The sequence below is a fragment of the Glycine max genome, chromosome 9, assembly GCF_000004515.6.
Source record: "Glycine max cultivar Williams 82 chromosome 9, Glycine_max_v4.0, whole genome shotgun sequence".
Classification (NCBI taxonomy): Eukaryota; Viridiplantae; Streptophyta; class Magnoliopsida; order Fabales; family Fabaceae; genus Glycine; species Glycine max.
This window is the reverse complement of record NC_038245.2, coordinates 44,280,497-44,296,960: the sequence shown is the minus strand read 5'-3', so window position 1 is coordinate 44,296,960 and position 16,464 is coordinate 44,280,497. Positions and strand designations below refer to the sequence as shown.

The following is a 16,464-nucleotide window of genomic DNA, read 5'->3' as shown; positions in this document are numbered from 1 at the left end:
CAATCCCCAAAACCCAATACGACGTCGGTCAGTAAACCAAACTTTTGCTGCATGCGTTTCTTTGAGAGGAAGCAAACAAAACCCAAAAAACTATAAGAAAAAACAAATAAAAAGAAGGACGATTATTCCGAAATTAATTCAAAAAAGAAAAAAGAAAAAAGGAGTTAGGGTATAAAAAACAGAAGAAAGAAGGCACACCAGTGGTATTGCGTGTTGGTGTGAATCAAGAACCGCTCTGCTATGGCTGCTCTGCAATACTTGGAATCGCTGCGCAATTCGCACCCTGAGCTCTCCGATTGGTACAATTCGCTGGCGGATCTGTACCAGAAGAAGCTCTGGCACCAGCTCACTCTCAAGCTCGAGCAGTTTGTGGCTCTCGCCGTCTTCCAGGTTCAGCTCTTCTTTCCTTACCACTCGCAATTATTGTTGTTGTTCTATAACTATTATTACTGGCTTCGTGTTTGCTTTGTTTTGTTTCAACGATTGTTAGGTTTAGGGTTTTGTTTTTTTGTGGTGGTCAGTGGTCATGTAGCCTCGAGTGAGTCATCATTGTGCTGATGTTAGAGTTATTTTTGCTTTTGGTTTTTGGGGGTTTGAGTTATTGGGATTTGGAACTGTGGAAAAGAAGACGAGGATTGCGTTTGGATGTCGTGTGGGATTCGAGGGTGTTGGGTAGGGTGTGTGGATTGGCTTGTTAGAAAAATTGAAATCTTTGGAGTGTAGGGTGTGGGGGTGAAATGTGGATTTTGAGAGACGAGGTGTATTGAAGACCATAGGGAAGTGTCATGTGGATGGAACTTTAGCCACTGTCCACGGGATGTGTATGTTACACTTTAAACAAGATCAACAGCCTTGTAAAAATTTGGTAAATGGTTCAAAGAATTAAATTTAACATAATTTTATTTCGGTGATGTCCTTCGTGAGGTTGAGAACCACTTGCTGGGTTAGTTTAATTTTAGTTGGGATCTTTGCCACAATTCGTTAGGTCCTTAACCCGTCCAGCTTTTGTATCTCATTTTGCTGGAAGCAGCTAGATGGTCAGATCAAGTTTATTCATAAGACCTAGGGTTGTTTGTTAAATATCCCATAGTAAATGTTTCTTGGCCACTTTATCACCTACTTAAATTTTGCGTTCCTGTGAAATATATATACAAATTGTTTCTGGATTATAACTGGAACCCCCTTTTTGTTGGATCTAACTCATCAATAACTTGACCCGTGCAGCCTATAGGTAGTTTTAGACAAGTTTCTTTTGAGTTGGATACCTGAATGCCAAGTATAGCATGTAATAATCTATCATCCATTTAATACAAGGATTCTTTTGCCATTTGAGGCATCAAATTGCACTTGGAAAGTCTTTGTTATCTTTGTTATTATTCAATGTGGTGAAGCATCAATCCACGTCATCAATTGACTTCAGTATCAAGATGCGTAGTTTGAGAAAACTTAAGTAACTTTATTGTATTTTAGTCATTATTTTTCTAATGCTTCTACTTAACAATTACCTATTATGTTTGATTCCATTCATTATGTTGCACAATTTGTGAGTATTGTTACTTTCTTTTGCTTCTGATAGAACTTTTGTTGACTTCTATTGAAACAATATTCATACTCTGATGTGCATATTCTTATTATAGTTTAAATTTATTTGTTTGACAAACGGTTCTTCCTATAAATTTTCAGGCTGGTGATGCTTTAATACAATTATATCACAATTTCATCACAGACTTTGAGACGAAAATCAACCTTCTCAAGCTTGCACATTTTGCTGTTATAGTTTCTCGGCAGTATTCTGAAAAAGAAGCTGCTGTTGGTTATCTTGGAGGGGTCATTCAGAAACTTCAAGACACTAGAGAGCAGCGCATAGAAGAACCTATTCTTTACATTAAGATGCAAATAGCAATATTCAAGCTTGAGCAAGGTGATCAAAAGGAATGCAAGAAACTTCTAGAAGATGGGAAGAGTACACTCGACAGCATGACAGATATTGATCCATCTGTATATGCTAGCTATTACTGGGTATCATCTCAGTTTCATAAGACATGCCAAGAATTTGCTGAGTTCTACAAAAGTGCCCTTCTCTATTTGGCATACACATCAGTGGAATCTCTCTCAGATTCATTCAAGCTGGTATGTCATCAGAATTGTCTTAAATGTTTTTGTTGATTGGTTCCTTCTTTATTGTCTCAAATCATGGCTATTTACTTACACTGTACTCTGGTTATGGCATCTTTTGACTCATTCTATGATTTATATGTATGGTTGCTAGAAGGGATCTGAAAGTTATTTCATGTTGTGAGTTGTGACTGTTGCTGCTACAATGTTTTTTCATTAATTAGACAAATTGCATTTGACTTGAACAAAATTTATATTTACTTACATGGCATTTGTAGAATGTCATGAAAAGTGGTGTGTATATAAAGTTGCTTCTCTCGAATAAGAGATCTAGAAGGTCCTACCATTCCTATAAATATAGAGTTACTTGTATATATGACACAGGAGCACAAGTCCCGTGACAGCTGAACTCCCGTTTATGGTTGAGGCTCTTTTATTTGCCTGGACTTTAGTACCGAGTTCTTTACATAAGGAAATTGAGAGGATGGTGTACCTAAGTTGTACTTTGTTTGGTAAAGTTGTCCTGGTTGTAATTAAGGCTGAGTAATGTTTCTAGCTGTGCTTCATATATCTAGAAAAAGGTTAACCTGTTTATTTTGACTGCTTCATCATGACATTGCAAATGGTTTTATGTCATCCTTGGTAAAATTAATATCGAGGAGTTTGAAGATAGGTTGATACTTCCATTTTTGGTAAAATGGAAACTAAATCTGAGTTTTATAAATTCATTCAGCTGCACACTGTTTTTCTTTAATGAGAGGTTGAAGCAGAGTTTGTAGTAGTCCATCTCATTTATGGTTAGTTTCTATTTATCTTCAAATGTGATATTATTTAATGCACTATTTTTTGTGATTTGTTAGGATCTGGCATTTGATTTGTCCCTCTCTGCCCTTCTTGGGGATAACATCTACAACTTTGGAGAGCTACTTGCCCATCCTATAGTGAGTAATTATAAATTTTTGGAGCATCTATCCCTTTGAAATTTCTTTACTTCATTCATCTGTCTTTTTACTATGTTGCTGACATAGTTTATAATATCCTGAACAGATTAAGAGCCTTCTGGGGACAAAGGTGGAATGGCTTTACTATATTCTGCAGGCATTCAATTCTGGTGATCTGGTACGATATCAAGAATTATGTCGGGTGCATAATGCTGCTTTAAGAGCCCAACCAGCACTAGTTCAAAATGAGCAAAAGTTGTTGGAAAAGATCAACATTCTGTGTCTGATGGAGATTATATTCAGGTGTTGAGATTGTCATTGTTGTCACCTGTTGAGATATATTTAATAACTTTTTGTTTTATTTCCAACTCAAACTGATTGCCCTTACTTGCAGTCGGCCTTCGGAAGATCGAACTATTCCCTTGAGTGTAATTGCAGAGCGCACAAAACTTTCTATAGAGAATGTGGAGCATCTCCTTATGAAAAGCCTATCTGTAAGTTCTAGGAAAAAAACAATGTAAAAAGTACATTTGATTTTCTAACGCAATCATCTAAAGTAGTAGACTTCCAACCTGTGGATTTGAGTAATCATCGATAACTTTGAATATTTTTTCTGTCTCTTCTCATTTTCAATTAGTATATATTATTTTCTAGTAAGGCTTGATCTTTAATTATAATTAATCTTGATATTTTAAGCTTAAATTCTGTTTGGGAATGGGATATAAACCCATAATCTAACTGATATTTCTTAAAATTCTTGAGCTTGAGTTGTTGACATGTCCATACTCCTCACTTGAAGAATTATGGTGTTGCCTTGATTGTTACTTAAAAAATGAATAGTTGATTTTTTTGAGTTCTAGTTGCAACTGGAAGTAAATAACCCATGACTATTGAGCAACACTTAATGATGTATTTTTTCTAAGCTGAAAACGACCTCTCATCTTGTGGCATATTTGTCAAAGTGATTAGTATGATCTGTCTGTTTAAACATATTCAGAAGATCTTTTAATGCTTGATTTCATTTAAAACGTATCTAAAAAGCCCTTGTTCCTTTTTGCCATGTTGTTGGTAGCAGGTTGCAATGCAAATAATCTTTTTTGACTTTGACCGTCTATTTTTTTTTTTTTTTTGGAAGGCAAATTATATATATGTATTAATATAGTCAGAAAACAGTACAAGGGGTACTGGATAAAGATGATACAAAGCACCTCTGGTGCTGCCCTCCAAAAACCCAAGCTAACCCAACTAAAAGGCTATCCCACACGGATTAACCAAAGGAATCCGAGATATTGGAAGACCAGTGGTTAAAACTAGTGTTAAAGCCTTTTTCTCTAGCTTTTAACCAAGACCAAGCTAAGAACAAAGCATCTTCCATGACTTTAGATGAGTCAAATGGTTTGTCTTGGAAAATGAGGAGATTCCTATGCTGCCATATGGTACTGGTCAGAGCAACCCACCATCCACACCATGAACTATGGTTTATGTGTGCTCCAAATCCATTACAGAATTGGAGAAAATGATCCACTGGAGAAGCTGGGAGAGGTCCCTTAACCTGTACCCATGTCATAGACTCCCACCACAGACCTACTATCCTCTTACAGTTAAAAAATAGATGGCCCACCTCCTCCTGTTCAAGGCCACAGAGAGGACAAACAGTGTCCTGGATGATCACATTTCTTCTTATGAGATTAGCTCTAGTAGGGAGTCTATCTTTAAGAAGCCTCCAAGTGAAAACTGCAGCTTTTGGGGGAATTTTCAATTTCCATAGTAATGTTGAGGTTCTCACTTCAGGGGCTGGAGTAGGGGGGGTTATCAATAATTTGTAGGCTGACTTTGTGGAATAGTTCTCTGTACTTTTCGTTCTCGATGTATTTGTAGCAACTTGTTTCAAAGAATTTTTAGTTATCCATGCTTTGTTCTAAGAAAAGCAATTGGATATATCTTTTTTTGAATATCTGCATTTGAGAACTTGATTTTTATTGTCATTGAGGCTGGACAACACCGTCTTAAAATTTAAGGCTTGTAACTGAATTCTTTTATTACAGGTTCATCTAATTGAGGGTATAATTGATCAAGTTGAGGGCACAGTGCATGTTTCCTGGGTGCAGCCAAGAGTTCTGGGTATTCAACAGATCAAATCCTTACGGGATCGACTGGACAGTTGGACTGGAAAAGTTCACACTGCATTGCTGTCCATTGAGGCTGAAACACCTGATCTAATTGGATCGTGATTTTTCTTTAATTTGGTTTCTGCTCTTTGTAACAATTTCTTAAGTTGAAGGGAATACATCCTAAGGCGACAAAAGATGAAGAGACTTCCAAGTGACATGGGCAATGAATGTAGCTAACTTTATATGCTTCATTTGCTTTTTGAATGATTGCTGGAAAGAGCAGTCCCTTGTACTTGGCTTAGAAATTGTTAGTTCTATGCCTGCATACCTAGAGACATGGTAACTTGGTTGGAAACAGGCTGTTTTTACGCTTTAGAGTGATGACAAACTATGTATCTGGAATTTTCTTAGATACGGCCATTTTTATTCACTTCAGAAATTTCTTTTTTATTGAATTGTGCCAAGCATTCACCTTAGTTTGTCTAATTTCTCATGTACTTCAATATGGGTGCTACTTAACTTGCCATGAGATGAATCTTGTCATACCAATTCTGTTAGTTATACCAGGCTGTTGCTCATAACAGGTGATAAAATGATGGAAATGGGGAAAAGAAAAATTTTAGGAACATAATATTTTTTTACATTTTTTTAATAAATTCTTTATTGTTGGTTGAAATCTATTGAAATTCACAAATTTGTGGATCTTATTTAATGAATTTCATGATTTTATAATTTTTAATGAATATCAAACAAAGAATAATGTGTTAGAAGGTGTTATTAGTTTTCTTAAAAAAAAAATGTGTAATTCGCAATCTTCTGGGAGAACATATTGGTTAAAATTTAATAAAATTATAAAATTTGGTGGTTCTTGCTTTTTATTTAATGAGTTTTATAGTTTTAGTTTTCAATAATTTTAATTTAAAAGAGTGTGTTAGGAGATTGTTGTTAACAAACTAATGGAGAAAATATGGTTGAATCGCATTGCGTCTGAATCTGTGCATTCTAAGTTTCTACTAATTAGTTTTCTCATGTATCATTAATTATAACTAGGTATTATTTATAGTTGAACTACTATAGTATTCAGATACCCACTTTGTCCATTTTTACGGAAATTCTTTAGTTGTAGGAAATGATATCGTCAAAGCCTCGTGTTTTTCATCATGAGAGTAAGACTTGCGGGACAGTGTTTGAATTATTGTTTTTTCAGTATGTTTGAATTTTATTATTATTATTAAATGGATTTTAAGTTTTATCCTGCATATTGCATGGGGATTCAAAAGACAAAAGTATATTTTTTTAAGTGTTTTTGGTAATATTTTTTTGTTAAAAATATAATTTTACTTTGGTAACTAGAGTTGATTTTTATTGTTTTAAGTATCGAGAAAATTTTAATTTTAATTAGAGTATAACATTTTTTTTTTACAAGTTAGAGAATAACATCTAAGAGTAGCATTTGAAAAAAAAAATAGATGAAAAGAAATGTATGTTCAAAATGGAAAAAGAAAATATTTGTATATTTAAATTTTAAAAGTCAAGAATAATGCTTTATGTTTCAAAATAAAAAATAACAAATAACAAATGTTTTCAAGTAAATATACTTTTAATTGCAAACATCACTCTTTAAAACATCAATCTCCATCTGCTGCAGATAATAAAGCTAACTTGTAGAGAATAACGATGACAATGTAACGGATACAACTTTTTGGGGGGTCTAAAACGGATACATTATTTGAGCAAGCATTGATGGGCGATGATTTGAAGTGAAGAGTAGAGGATTTGGAGAAAGAGACCCAAAAGAATGGCCTAAGACTATGATTGGTGTTTTTACTTGGATTCCAAATTAATGCACTGGTTAAGGTGAGTAGAGATAGGTAGGTGGGAGTGAGCAGAATGAAATTAATATAATGATTCAGTTTTTGTACATGACTAGACTACAAGTTGTTATTATGCCATATAATATAATGATGGTACGTTTAATGTCACATGGGCATCTCAGTAGTATTTAGCAAGCCAAGTCTATGAATGAAAGAACAATAATGCTGACACACAGCAGAAGGTGCACGATATGGAAAGGACATACAGACACGCTGGAGAATGGCAGGTGTTACAATGACAAACATGTGACAACTCTGTTATATATTTGACTATATCCTTTAACGGGAGTATGCACTAGCACTAGGGTTATTTTTTTTTGCATAGGGTAAAGTTAAAATAGGGAAATTTCTTTCAAGTTTTAGTGTAAGAACTAAGAAGATGACTGTCCTAATTCGAGAGATATTTGCACAGGGTTAAGATTTTTATTTCCAGCAAGCAATCATACTATCATAGATATTAAACTCTTTTTGAAAGGTAAAGGTCACTAAATTGAGTTCTAATTCTTTTTATAATAAATCTTTTTAACTCATACTAGCTATTATTAAATTGGATCAATTTTATAAGTTGGTTGAGGGCTAACATAAACACATGTTCAATTATTCCCTCCGATCCTTACTATATAACATTTACAGGGATTTCCAAACAATCCACTAACAAAAGATTACAAACGCGCATGGTTAGGAATATAAGTTTTTCTTTTTCTTACTAAAGGTGGTAGAATGAAAAAACACTCCTAATACTACTGAATAAGATGTTAATGACCTGTTGAGGATGTCTACTTAGGCAATTACTATTCAAGCTGAAACTGCAAGCAACTCTATTTATTTGTAGCTAGCTACTTTTTAGACACCAAATGATTTTTCTAATGAGGGTTTCTCACCAAACAAGAAAAGTCACCTCCAAGGTTAAGAATATAAGTTTTAGTGGTGAAAGACTTAAGTAATTTGCATGAGATTTTAGGTCTAAAATCATTTTGTCATTGTGAAAAAAAAAACTGTGAAAAATGTAAAGTTTGTTAAACTTGTTTTGTTTTAATATATGTATGCCGTAAATAGGCCATTGGTATAAGAAATTTATGGAGTGGTTGGTTTAGAGAATGTAAATTTAAAAAAAAATTGAATTAAAGTAAAGTATAAAAGATATGTGAGTCTCATTATTAAGTATAAAAATTTTCTTTAATATTATTTTAACCTTCCCTTCCAAATACACTTAGGTTCCTTGTATAGAGGGAAAAGAAATTAAAAATAAATAAATTGAAAAGAAAATTTTGAATTAAAATAGAATATAAAAGTGTGAGTATTATATATTTTCTTCTTCATTTCTCTTATTTTTTACTTTTTTTTTTTTTTTTACAAACGAAGATACCCTTAAGATTTGAGAAACATGTGCCAGAGATAAGGTAAATTAGCTCTGGAGAAAATGCTTACAGACCCTTGGAGAACCTTGTACTCGTGTGTAGTGGTGATCATGTCATCTCACTGACGTAATTTTCAGGGCAAAGAATCTGACTGGTGAAATAGTATCTTCATTCATTCACACAAACAACAATAATTGCTTATAAGTTTACGTACACTTATCTTTTTCGAATTTCTTCCATTTGTGGGCATGTGGCACAGAAGTGTGGACCATATGATAACACACTTGTATGTAATTGTCAAGAAACAAGCAAAAAGAAATGAAAAATAAAAATTCCTATCGTTGTTAATAGGTCCTTGATTAATTTGATTTTGGTATGCAAGTTGTGCATCTTATGACATTATTAGATAAAGAAACTGCCAATAATCCTACATTTTTGAAGACTTTTTGTTACCCCATGAATCATGATTAAATTTTACATCAGGAAAAAAGAAAATAACACTACATTTTTTCATTTGTTTTTCTATTATGCTTTTCTTGCTATATTCTATGGCTTTGCATACCTATAATAACATTATCTTGTACAAATTTAGTCTTAGACAATTCGATAATCCTACTTTGGCAAATCTTTCTATTACTGCATCATATAATTATATTTTTTTCACTCTGCGTTCCCTACTATTGCTGCTAGAGTAAATGTTCCATAAAGTCTGAAAGGCACGAGAACCAATTAACAGCTCCACTCCACATGCAAAGAAAAAGCAAGCATGTAGCTATACACTACAAAGGTTCAGCTTTAAAGAACTCTACCAAAACCATCAATAACTTTCACGTAACATTTCAGAATACATAAAAGATCACAGAACACAAGCTGGCCAGCATGTTACATTTTCCACCCTTTTCAACAGCCAAATAATAACATTTTTTTTATGGACACTCACTCACTCTTGTCTGACAAAGGGAGAGGAGCTTATGTCTGTGCTGTAAAATGAATCTTCAGGTGGACCATAGAAATTCTCTTCCTTCTCTTCATCCCATTTGAGGACCTCTCTTATGTACTTGAATGCCTCATCAACAGTTACTCGGTCCCTTGCCCTTGCTTGTGCCACAAAGAGTTTTTTACCTGTGAGGGATGCATAAAGGTCCTTGAATTTCATGGCAACATAGAAGTAAGCTTGATGGGCCAGTGACTGGTTATTATGATGTGCGTGCACGGGACAAAAATCGCTGAACCATTCACATGTATTTAGGGACACCCTGCTAATCTTTTCCTCGAAGATATCATACTTGTTAAGGACTAGCACCAAAGGGGTGTCTTTGAAGCAAGGGTGCCTCACCATGGTCTCGAAAAGTTCCTTGCTTTGTACCATCTTGTTTTGAACAAGTGTTCCACTGCCACTACTGTCTGGGGAAAGCAACAACTGATCGTAGTCGCTTAGGGAAACACAAAAGACCACTGCTCGAACGTCTTCGAACATTTCAACCCACTTGCAGCCCTCATTCAGGCCCTTGGCATTCACCCTTATGAGTTGATACCTGGGACATCAAAGAAGGGTTTAGTCTTTGCGTTTCTCATTTCAGTTTCTAAATTTCAGTGTATGAGGTGGGGGGAAGGTGAGGGCAATGGTGATAGCAACAACAAAGCCTTTTCCTATTGGATGGAGTCAGCTACACAGATCAAACAATATCAAAAGTAACCAAATTTTCTGACATCATTCTAGATATCCCTCAGGATCTCATGGCAAATAACATCACAAAACTTTGGTCTTTAACTGAGCTTAATGATATCATGTAATTCATGTAGCCGATCTCACCTAATGAGATAAGGCTTTGTTGTTGTATTCAGAAAGAATGAATATAGCTTACTTGGCCAATGGTGGCAGCTGAGCATCCAGGTTCTCCGAATAAGTATCAGACTTCGGGATGCGGTCATCAAGTGAAAATTCCATGAAAGCCAAACCATTTCCCTGAGTAACCCCTTCTGCATATACTATGTCCCTTTCAGAAGGTTCGTATTCATTGCTAGATATCTCAACCGCCTGTAGGAAACAAGAGTACATTATCTAGCTATACATGACAATACCATCAAATTTCCTGAAGCTGAAAAGGAAAATCATGCTAGCAAAATAATAACCATTTTTATTCATAATTTATAATTTATAATACATATACAATAGACTGAATTTATAACAGTATCTATGAATGTGAATAATCAGAAAGAATAATGGCCCAAAAAAAGCATATAAAAAAGACCATAATTTTAAGAAGATTCAGTGATGAGGAAAAAAAAGTTGCTTGGTAGGGGTTGGAAACAAGTCCCAATATGTCCCTTATTTTCCCTACATTATAACCTTTCCATTTCGGCTCCTACCAAGCAAAAGACTTTAAACCTCCATTTGTGCTACTATACCCCTTTCCAACAAATCCTAATTAAAAACAAGATGGATATTGCACTGAGATACATAGGTTAAGGCACAACTCGCAAAGCAATAGCATATTTTGATATGCAGATAAAGCATGTTGGGAATATTAACACCTCTGCTCAAAACAAAAAATTAGTAAAAGATGGCAGGAATAAAAACTGATGGCTAGGGGAAGATTTAGTAAATATCAGATGCCTGACAACTAACTAAACAAAAATACATGGCTTCAAGGACGACAGTTAAACAATTACCCGGCTTAAGAAGTACTCGGCAACATCTGGAAGAAAGTGAAGCTCATCTTTTCTTTTGAAGGTTTCTTGTATTGCAGGATCCCTCCATACTTCTTCAACTAATGGTGCATATTCACGTGTGGCTGCAGGGAAGAAGGCATCTAAATCCCCAGTGGCTATAATGTCCAGGAGCCAGTCAGAGAAATGTTTTAGCCTTGGGTTGAGGGAATAAATGCATTCACTAGTATTACTTGCTTCACCATTGCTACCTGAATAAATACCGAAATCAGGTTATATACATGAAGCATTATGAGGGTGGTATGCCACATCCCATTCAATTAGCTGTTCCACCCAGAATACTTTTAAAATTTAATGTCTTCACTAGCTTTTAGCAAGCAAGGTTCTTGGTATTAGGGTAAATTTCACTCATCCCCTCAAAATGCTATGGCACTTGGTAAGTTCTTAAAATAATAGTACTAGAATCCTATCAATTTTGAATTTTCTTTTTCATTATTAAAAAGCTCCCAACTAGGGGATATCAGATATGGCATCGAAACAGAACTTGACAATCTGATAGCAAAGAAAGAGTACTTGGAAATTGAAATTAAGAAAACAAAAGGTTTACACAGAATTTCAGCTGCTCAATTTGCCTAGTTATCCTTTAATTCTCCCGATAGAAGGCGTTATAAAAAATATAACAAAATCAATGATGAAAATATCCAGGTTTCAACAGCAAAAACTAAAATTTAGAAATACTGTATCCTATCAATCTAATGAACCAAGCCATGAAGAAGAGACATAAGTTCCTCCACCCATGCTCAGGGTTAGGGAACCTGAGAAATACAGAGAAATTAACTGATTTAAGAACAAATGAAGTGTATAAGTTCCACTGGATGTAGTTGATGATAAGGTATTAAACGAACTTAGGGTATTTTTTCATACACTGTCTCCTGTTAGCTAAACCGTAAACACTGAAGTGGAAACTTGAAAACACAATTACCATGGAATGAAATATTACCTGTTTCCATAGTTTGACCAGGAGAACCTTGTCCATTCATTCTAGAAACAGCCTCCTCTTCAAAGCGCTCTCTTCCATCAAGTAAAATACTAAGATACTTATACATGCTACTCTGGATCATCAGTTTGGCATCCTGAAGCTCTTCAGCAGAAAATTTGTTCCCATACAAAAACTTGGCCTGCTCAACAATTGCAAGAGTGCCACAGAGGAGAATCAAGTTAGAAGAAAATCAGTCTTAAACACTAGAACCCAAAAAATGTTTTTTTAATTCCATTAGTGTAAATCAAGAGACTGCGAAAACTTATACTCATTTTCATATCAATTCTCACTCTTTCACCTCCCAATAAAAGAATCAAAGAAAGAGTCCAGGAGGGAGGGAAAAGAGAGAAAGAAAGAAGATTCGAAGTAAAACAAAACAATGAAACATCAAACAAATTTTCATACATTTTTGCTACTTTTGATTTGAAACAACTTAATTGCTTATCTCAGAAGTATTTACCATAAATATACGTCTAAATATTTGAAATGAAAGCCATACCTGCTTAAATATAGTGCTAGTACCAGATCCTTGAATTCCAAGAAGAAGAAGCTTCTGAGTTTTTTTCTGTTCCAGATACTTAGGAACTGTGGTATAGTGACTAGTTTCATCCTTTTGCCCATGAGGCTGACCATGGGGAAAGGGTAGAGAGAATAAGGCACATACGAATCTTGTTGAGGCCTGTCAAGGAAAAAGTAAACATTTCTTTCATTGATATTCTACATGCTCATATGATGTCAGATATTCCCACCAAGATATATTCAGTCAGCCAATACCTTCTCCCAAATGTTTCCTCTAATATTATTTTGACCTTCTTCCTCATAACGACCATCATCATAAACCCAAAAGTGTGTATCACGTGGACACTGTACATTTGCCAGCTGAAAATTCAAAGAAAAAGGTTATTATATTGATTTTAGTAATACCATAATCCCATGATATTATGATAATGATAATGATCATCCAAAGATTAAAAGGGATCATAATGCACAATTATAGGCAGGTTGTAAATGTTTTACTATTGTCCTTATGGATCATCCAGAGATGTTTTGTTATTATCTTTTTTGTGTTATCATATAAGAATATTTTATCATTTTCCAAAATCCTCTGAGCTTTGGGAAACAGCTGCAGCCTGTGTTGTTCATATCTTGAACCATCTGGTGGCAGACCCGAGTCTTACATATGGATAATATTTAAACAAGGATAAAAGCTTACCTTGAGTACCCTCAATTCAAGTTTTGTGATCTCTCGACCATTCATGTAAACCTCGGTGTTTCCATTACTAGCATCAAGGCTAAGTTTCCCAGTGAAATTCAAGTTTGAACTTATGATTCTGTCAGGTTTCTCCCCCTCCTATTAAATGAAGAAGAACATAAGTTAAATCCTGTCATCTGATTACAAATGGAAATATAGCATTTAGATAAGTTAACTTGATGAATTTGAAAATAAAACTTCTAATATGCTGGGAAAATGGAAATATAACATCTTGACAAGTCACTTTGTAAATTTGAAAGTAAAATTTCCAACATTCCATCCTATACTAAACAGAAAAATAATACTTTGTACAATGAAAAAATGAAGCAGAAATATTCTCAGTAATAAAGCACAAATCATCACCTTTCCCCAGAGACCAGATTCTTTGTCATACCAATATCTACCAGGCTTCAGCTTACGCGGAGGCAAGGGGCATCCAAGTAATTCTGCCATCTCATCTGGCTTCAGGGGCAATCCATTGACAATCAGCTGCTCCGGCCGAAGCTGATTAGCAGAACATTCTTTCTCTGCTTTCATAATTTGCTTGACTTCTAGAGGGCTTAACAGTCGGGACAACACCCTTGAATATTTACCCAATTTCAGTCTCCTCGATTCATCAATTGGCTGACAAATGCATGTTACACATTTGCGTCCTTCAGGCATTGATCCCATTGCCCTAAGCACACAGTTGCTGCAATACTTGGCATTACAAACTATGCAAGACTCCTTAGTTTCCCACTTCCCTTTTCCGCACCTGTAACAAACTCTTATTTTCTTTTTCTTCCTTTCGTTCAAAACTCCAACGTATTCCGCATAAACTGGCTTCACAACCTCCACCTCTTTCCTCTGAGGTCTATCAACAGTATTAAAAGTGACAACCGGGGCCCTCTTCGCTTCATTAGCTGGCTTAGGAGGATTGCTTGGAAGATTATGAACTGAAGCAGGCGAAGCCGAAGGTGATGCAGAAGAAAGATCTGGGTTCTGTAAGACAGAAACCACAGAATCTGAACTTCCTGACACCCTTGGACTTTGATTAGGAGAGCTCGTTACGCCAACAGCAATACGAGACACCGGTAGAGGGATTGGTTCAATCACCATATGCCCCCCGTGAGTATTTGATCTTTGTGATCCAGAGAGTGGTTGAGCAGTGGGAATTGCTCTTGAGTTTGTATCAAAGGGCTCAACTCTTGGTACTTCATATGAAACTGGTGGACCAACATATTCCATAGCTATGGAGTAATCAAGATTAGAAGCATCAGCAGGTATGGAAGCACCAGGAGGAAGCATCTTCTTCACTAATTTCCTCCAGCTCTCATCCCTATTTTGATCCATATTCTTTGTAATCACAAACACTCCTCAAACTTCAAACTTTAAGTTCCTCAATCTTCAGCATCAGATTTAACTATAAGACCTCGTTGCTCTCTCTAAAACAACAAATCCCAATATAATTGTAACTAGATAGAAATCAACATATATCTTCAGAAAAAAGAAAAAAAGAGCTTGAATTATGTTTAAAATATTAAGGGGTTTTAGGAGTTTTGGTTTTGCGCATAGAGAATCAGTCACAGCCATGGTCCATCAAGCAGCCGCAATCAAACGTTGAAACTTGAAAGCCTTCATAGTTGAATGGTTTTCTTTTAAATTGGAAAAACGAAAAAAAAAACTATGTATGCTAAACAAAAATCAAATGAAATTAAATTAAACCAAATTCAACTCATAGTATCTAAGTTTGACAACAGACAAAAACACAGAAACCCCATGAAAAAGTGAATTTATCAACAGTCAAAAATAGACAACAACAAGAAACAAAACGTGTAAACCGTTCAACTTTATCAGCCTTAGATGTTAGAAAGATAAGAAGAGGGAAGAACGGGTCACAAGTGTTGGTTCTTCTGAGTGTTGAAAAAACTCGTAAGAGTCAAACCACTTGCTGCTAATGAATGCCACCCGAAGAAAACCAACTTAGAAACAGACTCAAATGTTAGAACTTTCAAGCTTGAATAAATAATAAGAAAAACCCAAAAAATAAAAATAAAAAAACATCACTTTCAACTTTATAGTGAGAGAAAGGAGGTGGGGGAGAGTTTAGAGAGAGAAAGAAGGGAGACGATGAGAATGTACCTGAGAAAAGGGACAGAATGAAAGCGAAACCGATCTTATAATCTAAGGTGCTCTTGCTTTTGAGCTCCAAGAGCCAAAAGACAGAGCTTTCTCAAAAGTTACCGCCACCATTGATGAAGGAAAAAAAGAGAGAAAGGGAAAGGTGGAGGCTCAGAAAGTAAGAAGCAGAACTAGTAGAAAAACAAGATGAAGATGAGGGTGAAAAATCAATGGGTCCCACTTACCACCCCCATTGCTAAATCTCAGTGTGTTTATGTTTTTTTTTGTGTTATGGTATGTTATGTTGATCTCTCAACTCAATAACTCAATGTTTATTTAATAGTGTGTTAAGGTTGGTAAATAATTATAATTAAGTAAACATGATTCTTAAATATCATTATATAGTTACGAACAACTATTTTAAGTGATATTAAATTTAGCTTTCTTTAAATAATATTATAATTTGAGTATTATAAATAAAAAAAATACTAAGAATAATTTTTTAGCATTATAACAAAAAATATCACTGTATGGTAACAAAAAAAATTTTTAAGTCTTTCTCTCTATAATATATATACAGAGAGTGAGAGAAACATGTTTGTAGAAACTCAAACTCTTGAATAAATAAATTTTAATATTTAAAGGTATTAATTTTTAATTTTTTAACTAGATTAAAAAATGACCCTCAGATTTTAATTGTAATCTGAATGTTTATTTATGGAGAATGTGCGTCTATGTGTGTATGTCAGGATCTATAACATATGATGGTGTTTCTTAATTAAAACAAAAAAACTGGTGGTGATGTGATGTACAAGACAACGGAACTCGTGGGGCTACTGTCAGATCCCACATTCCCCACGCGCCTAATCCACACTCCAATTGCATCACAAAGATATTTTTTTTTAGGACGAAGACTAGGATGCCTAAGTCAAACTTCTTTGACACCCTACCTAAGTTTAAAAAAAGGTGGTAATTATTTGGGTCAGTCCAATTTAATAGTAGAA

General features: G+C 34.9%; 2 protein-coding genes across 2 annotated transcripts; one reads left to right on the top strand and one right to left on the bottom strand.

Annotated features, from left to right (window-relative positions):
- The first annotated feature begins 121 nt into the window (after positions 1–121).
- On the top strand, positions 122–5,836 carry LOC100804455 (26S proteasome non-ATPase regulatory subunit 13-like). The gene is made up of 6 exons (NM_001253255.3): positions 122–390; positions 1,684–2,130; positions 2,976–3,056; positions 3,163–3,359; positions 3,451–3,550; positions 5,102–5,836. The coding sequence occupies exons 1-6, from the start codon at positions 241–243 to the stop codon at positions 5,285–5,287; spliced, it is 1,161 nt and encodes a 386-aa protein (NP_001240184.1). The 5' UTR covers positions 122–240; the 3' UTR covers positions 5,288–5,836.
- Positions 5,837–9,193: 3,357 nt separating this feature from the next.
- On the bottom strand, positions 9,194–15,693 carry LOC100803926 (extra-large guanine nucleotide-binding protein 3). Its single transcript, XM_003534251.5, has 9 exons — positions 15,482–15,693; positions 13,724–14,784; positions 13,322–13,459; positions 12,883–12,987; positions 12,608–12,787; positions 12,070–12,247; positions 11,073–11,320; positions 10,265–10,437; positions 9,194–9,934 (listed from the first exon to the last, which is right to left on the bottom strand). The coding sequence occupies exons 2-9, from the start codon at positions 14,690–14,692 to the stop codon at positions 9,340–9,342; spliced, it is 2,586 nt and encodes an 861-aa protein (XP_003534299.1). The 5' UTR covers positions 14,693–14,784; positions 15,482–15,693; the 3' UTR covers positions 9,194–9,339.
- Between the last annotated feature and the right edge of the window lie 771 nt (positions 15,694–16,464).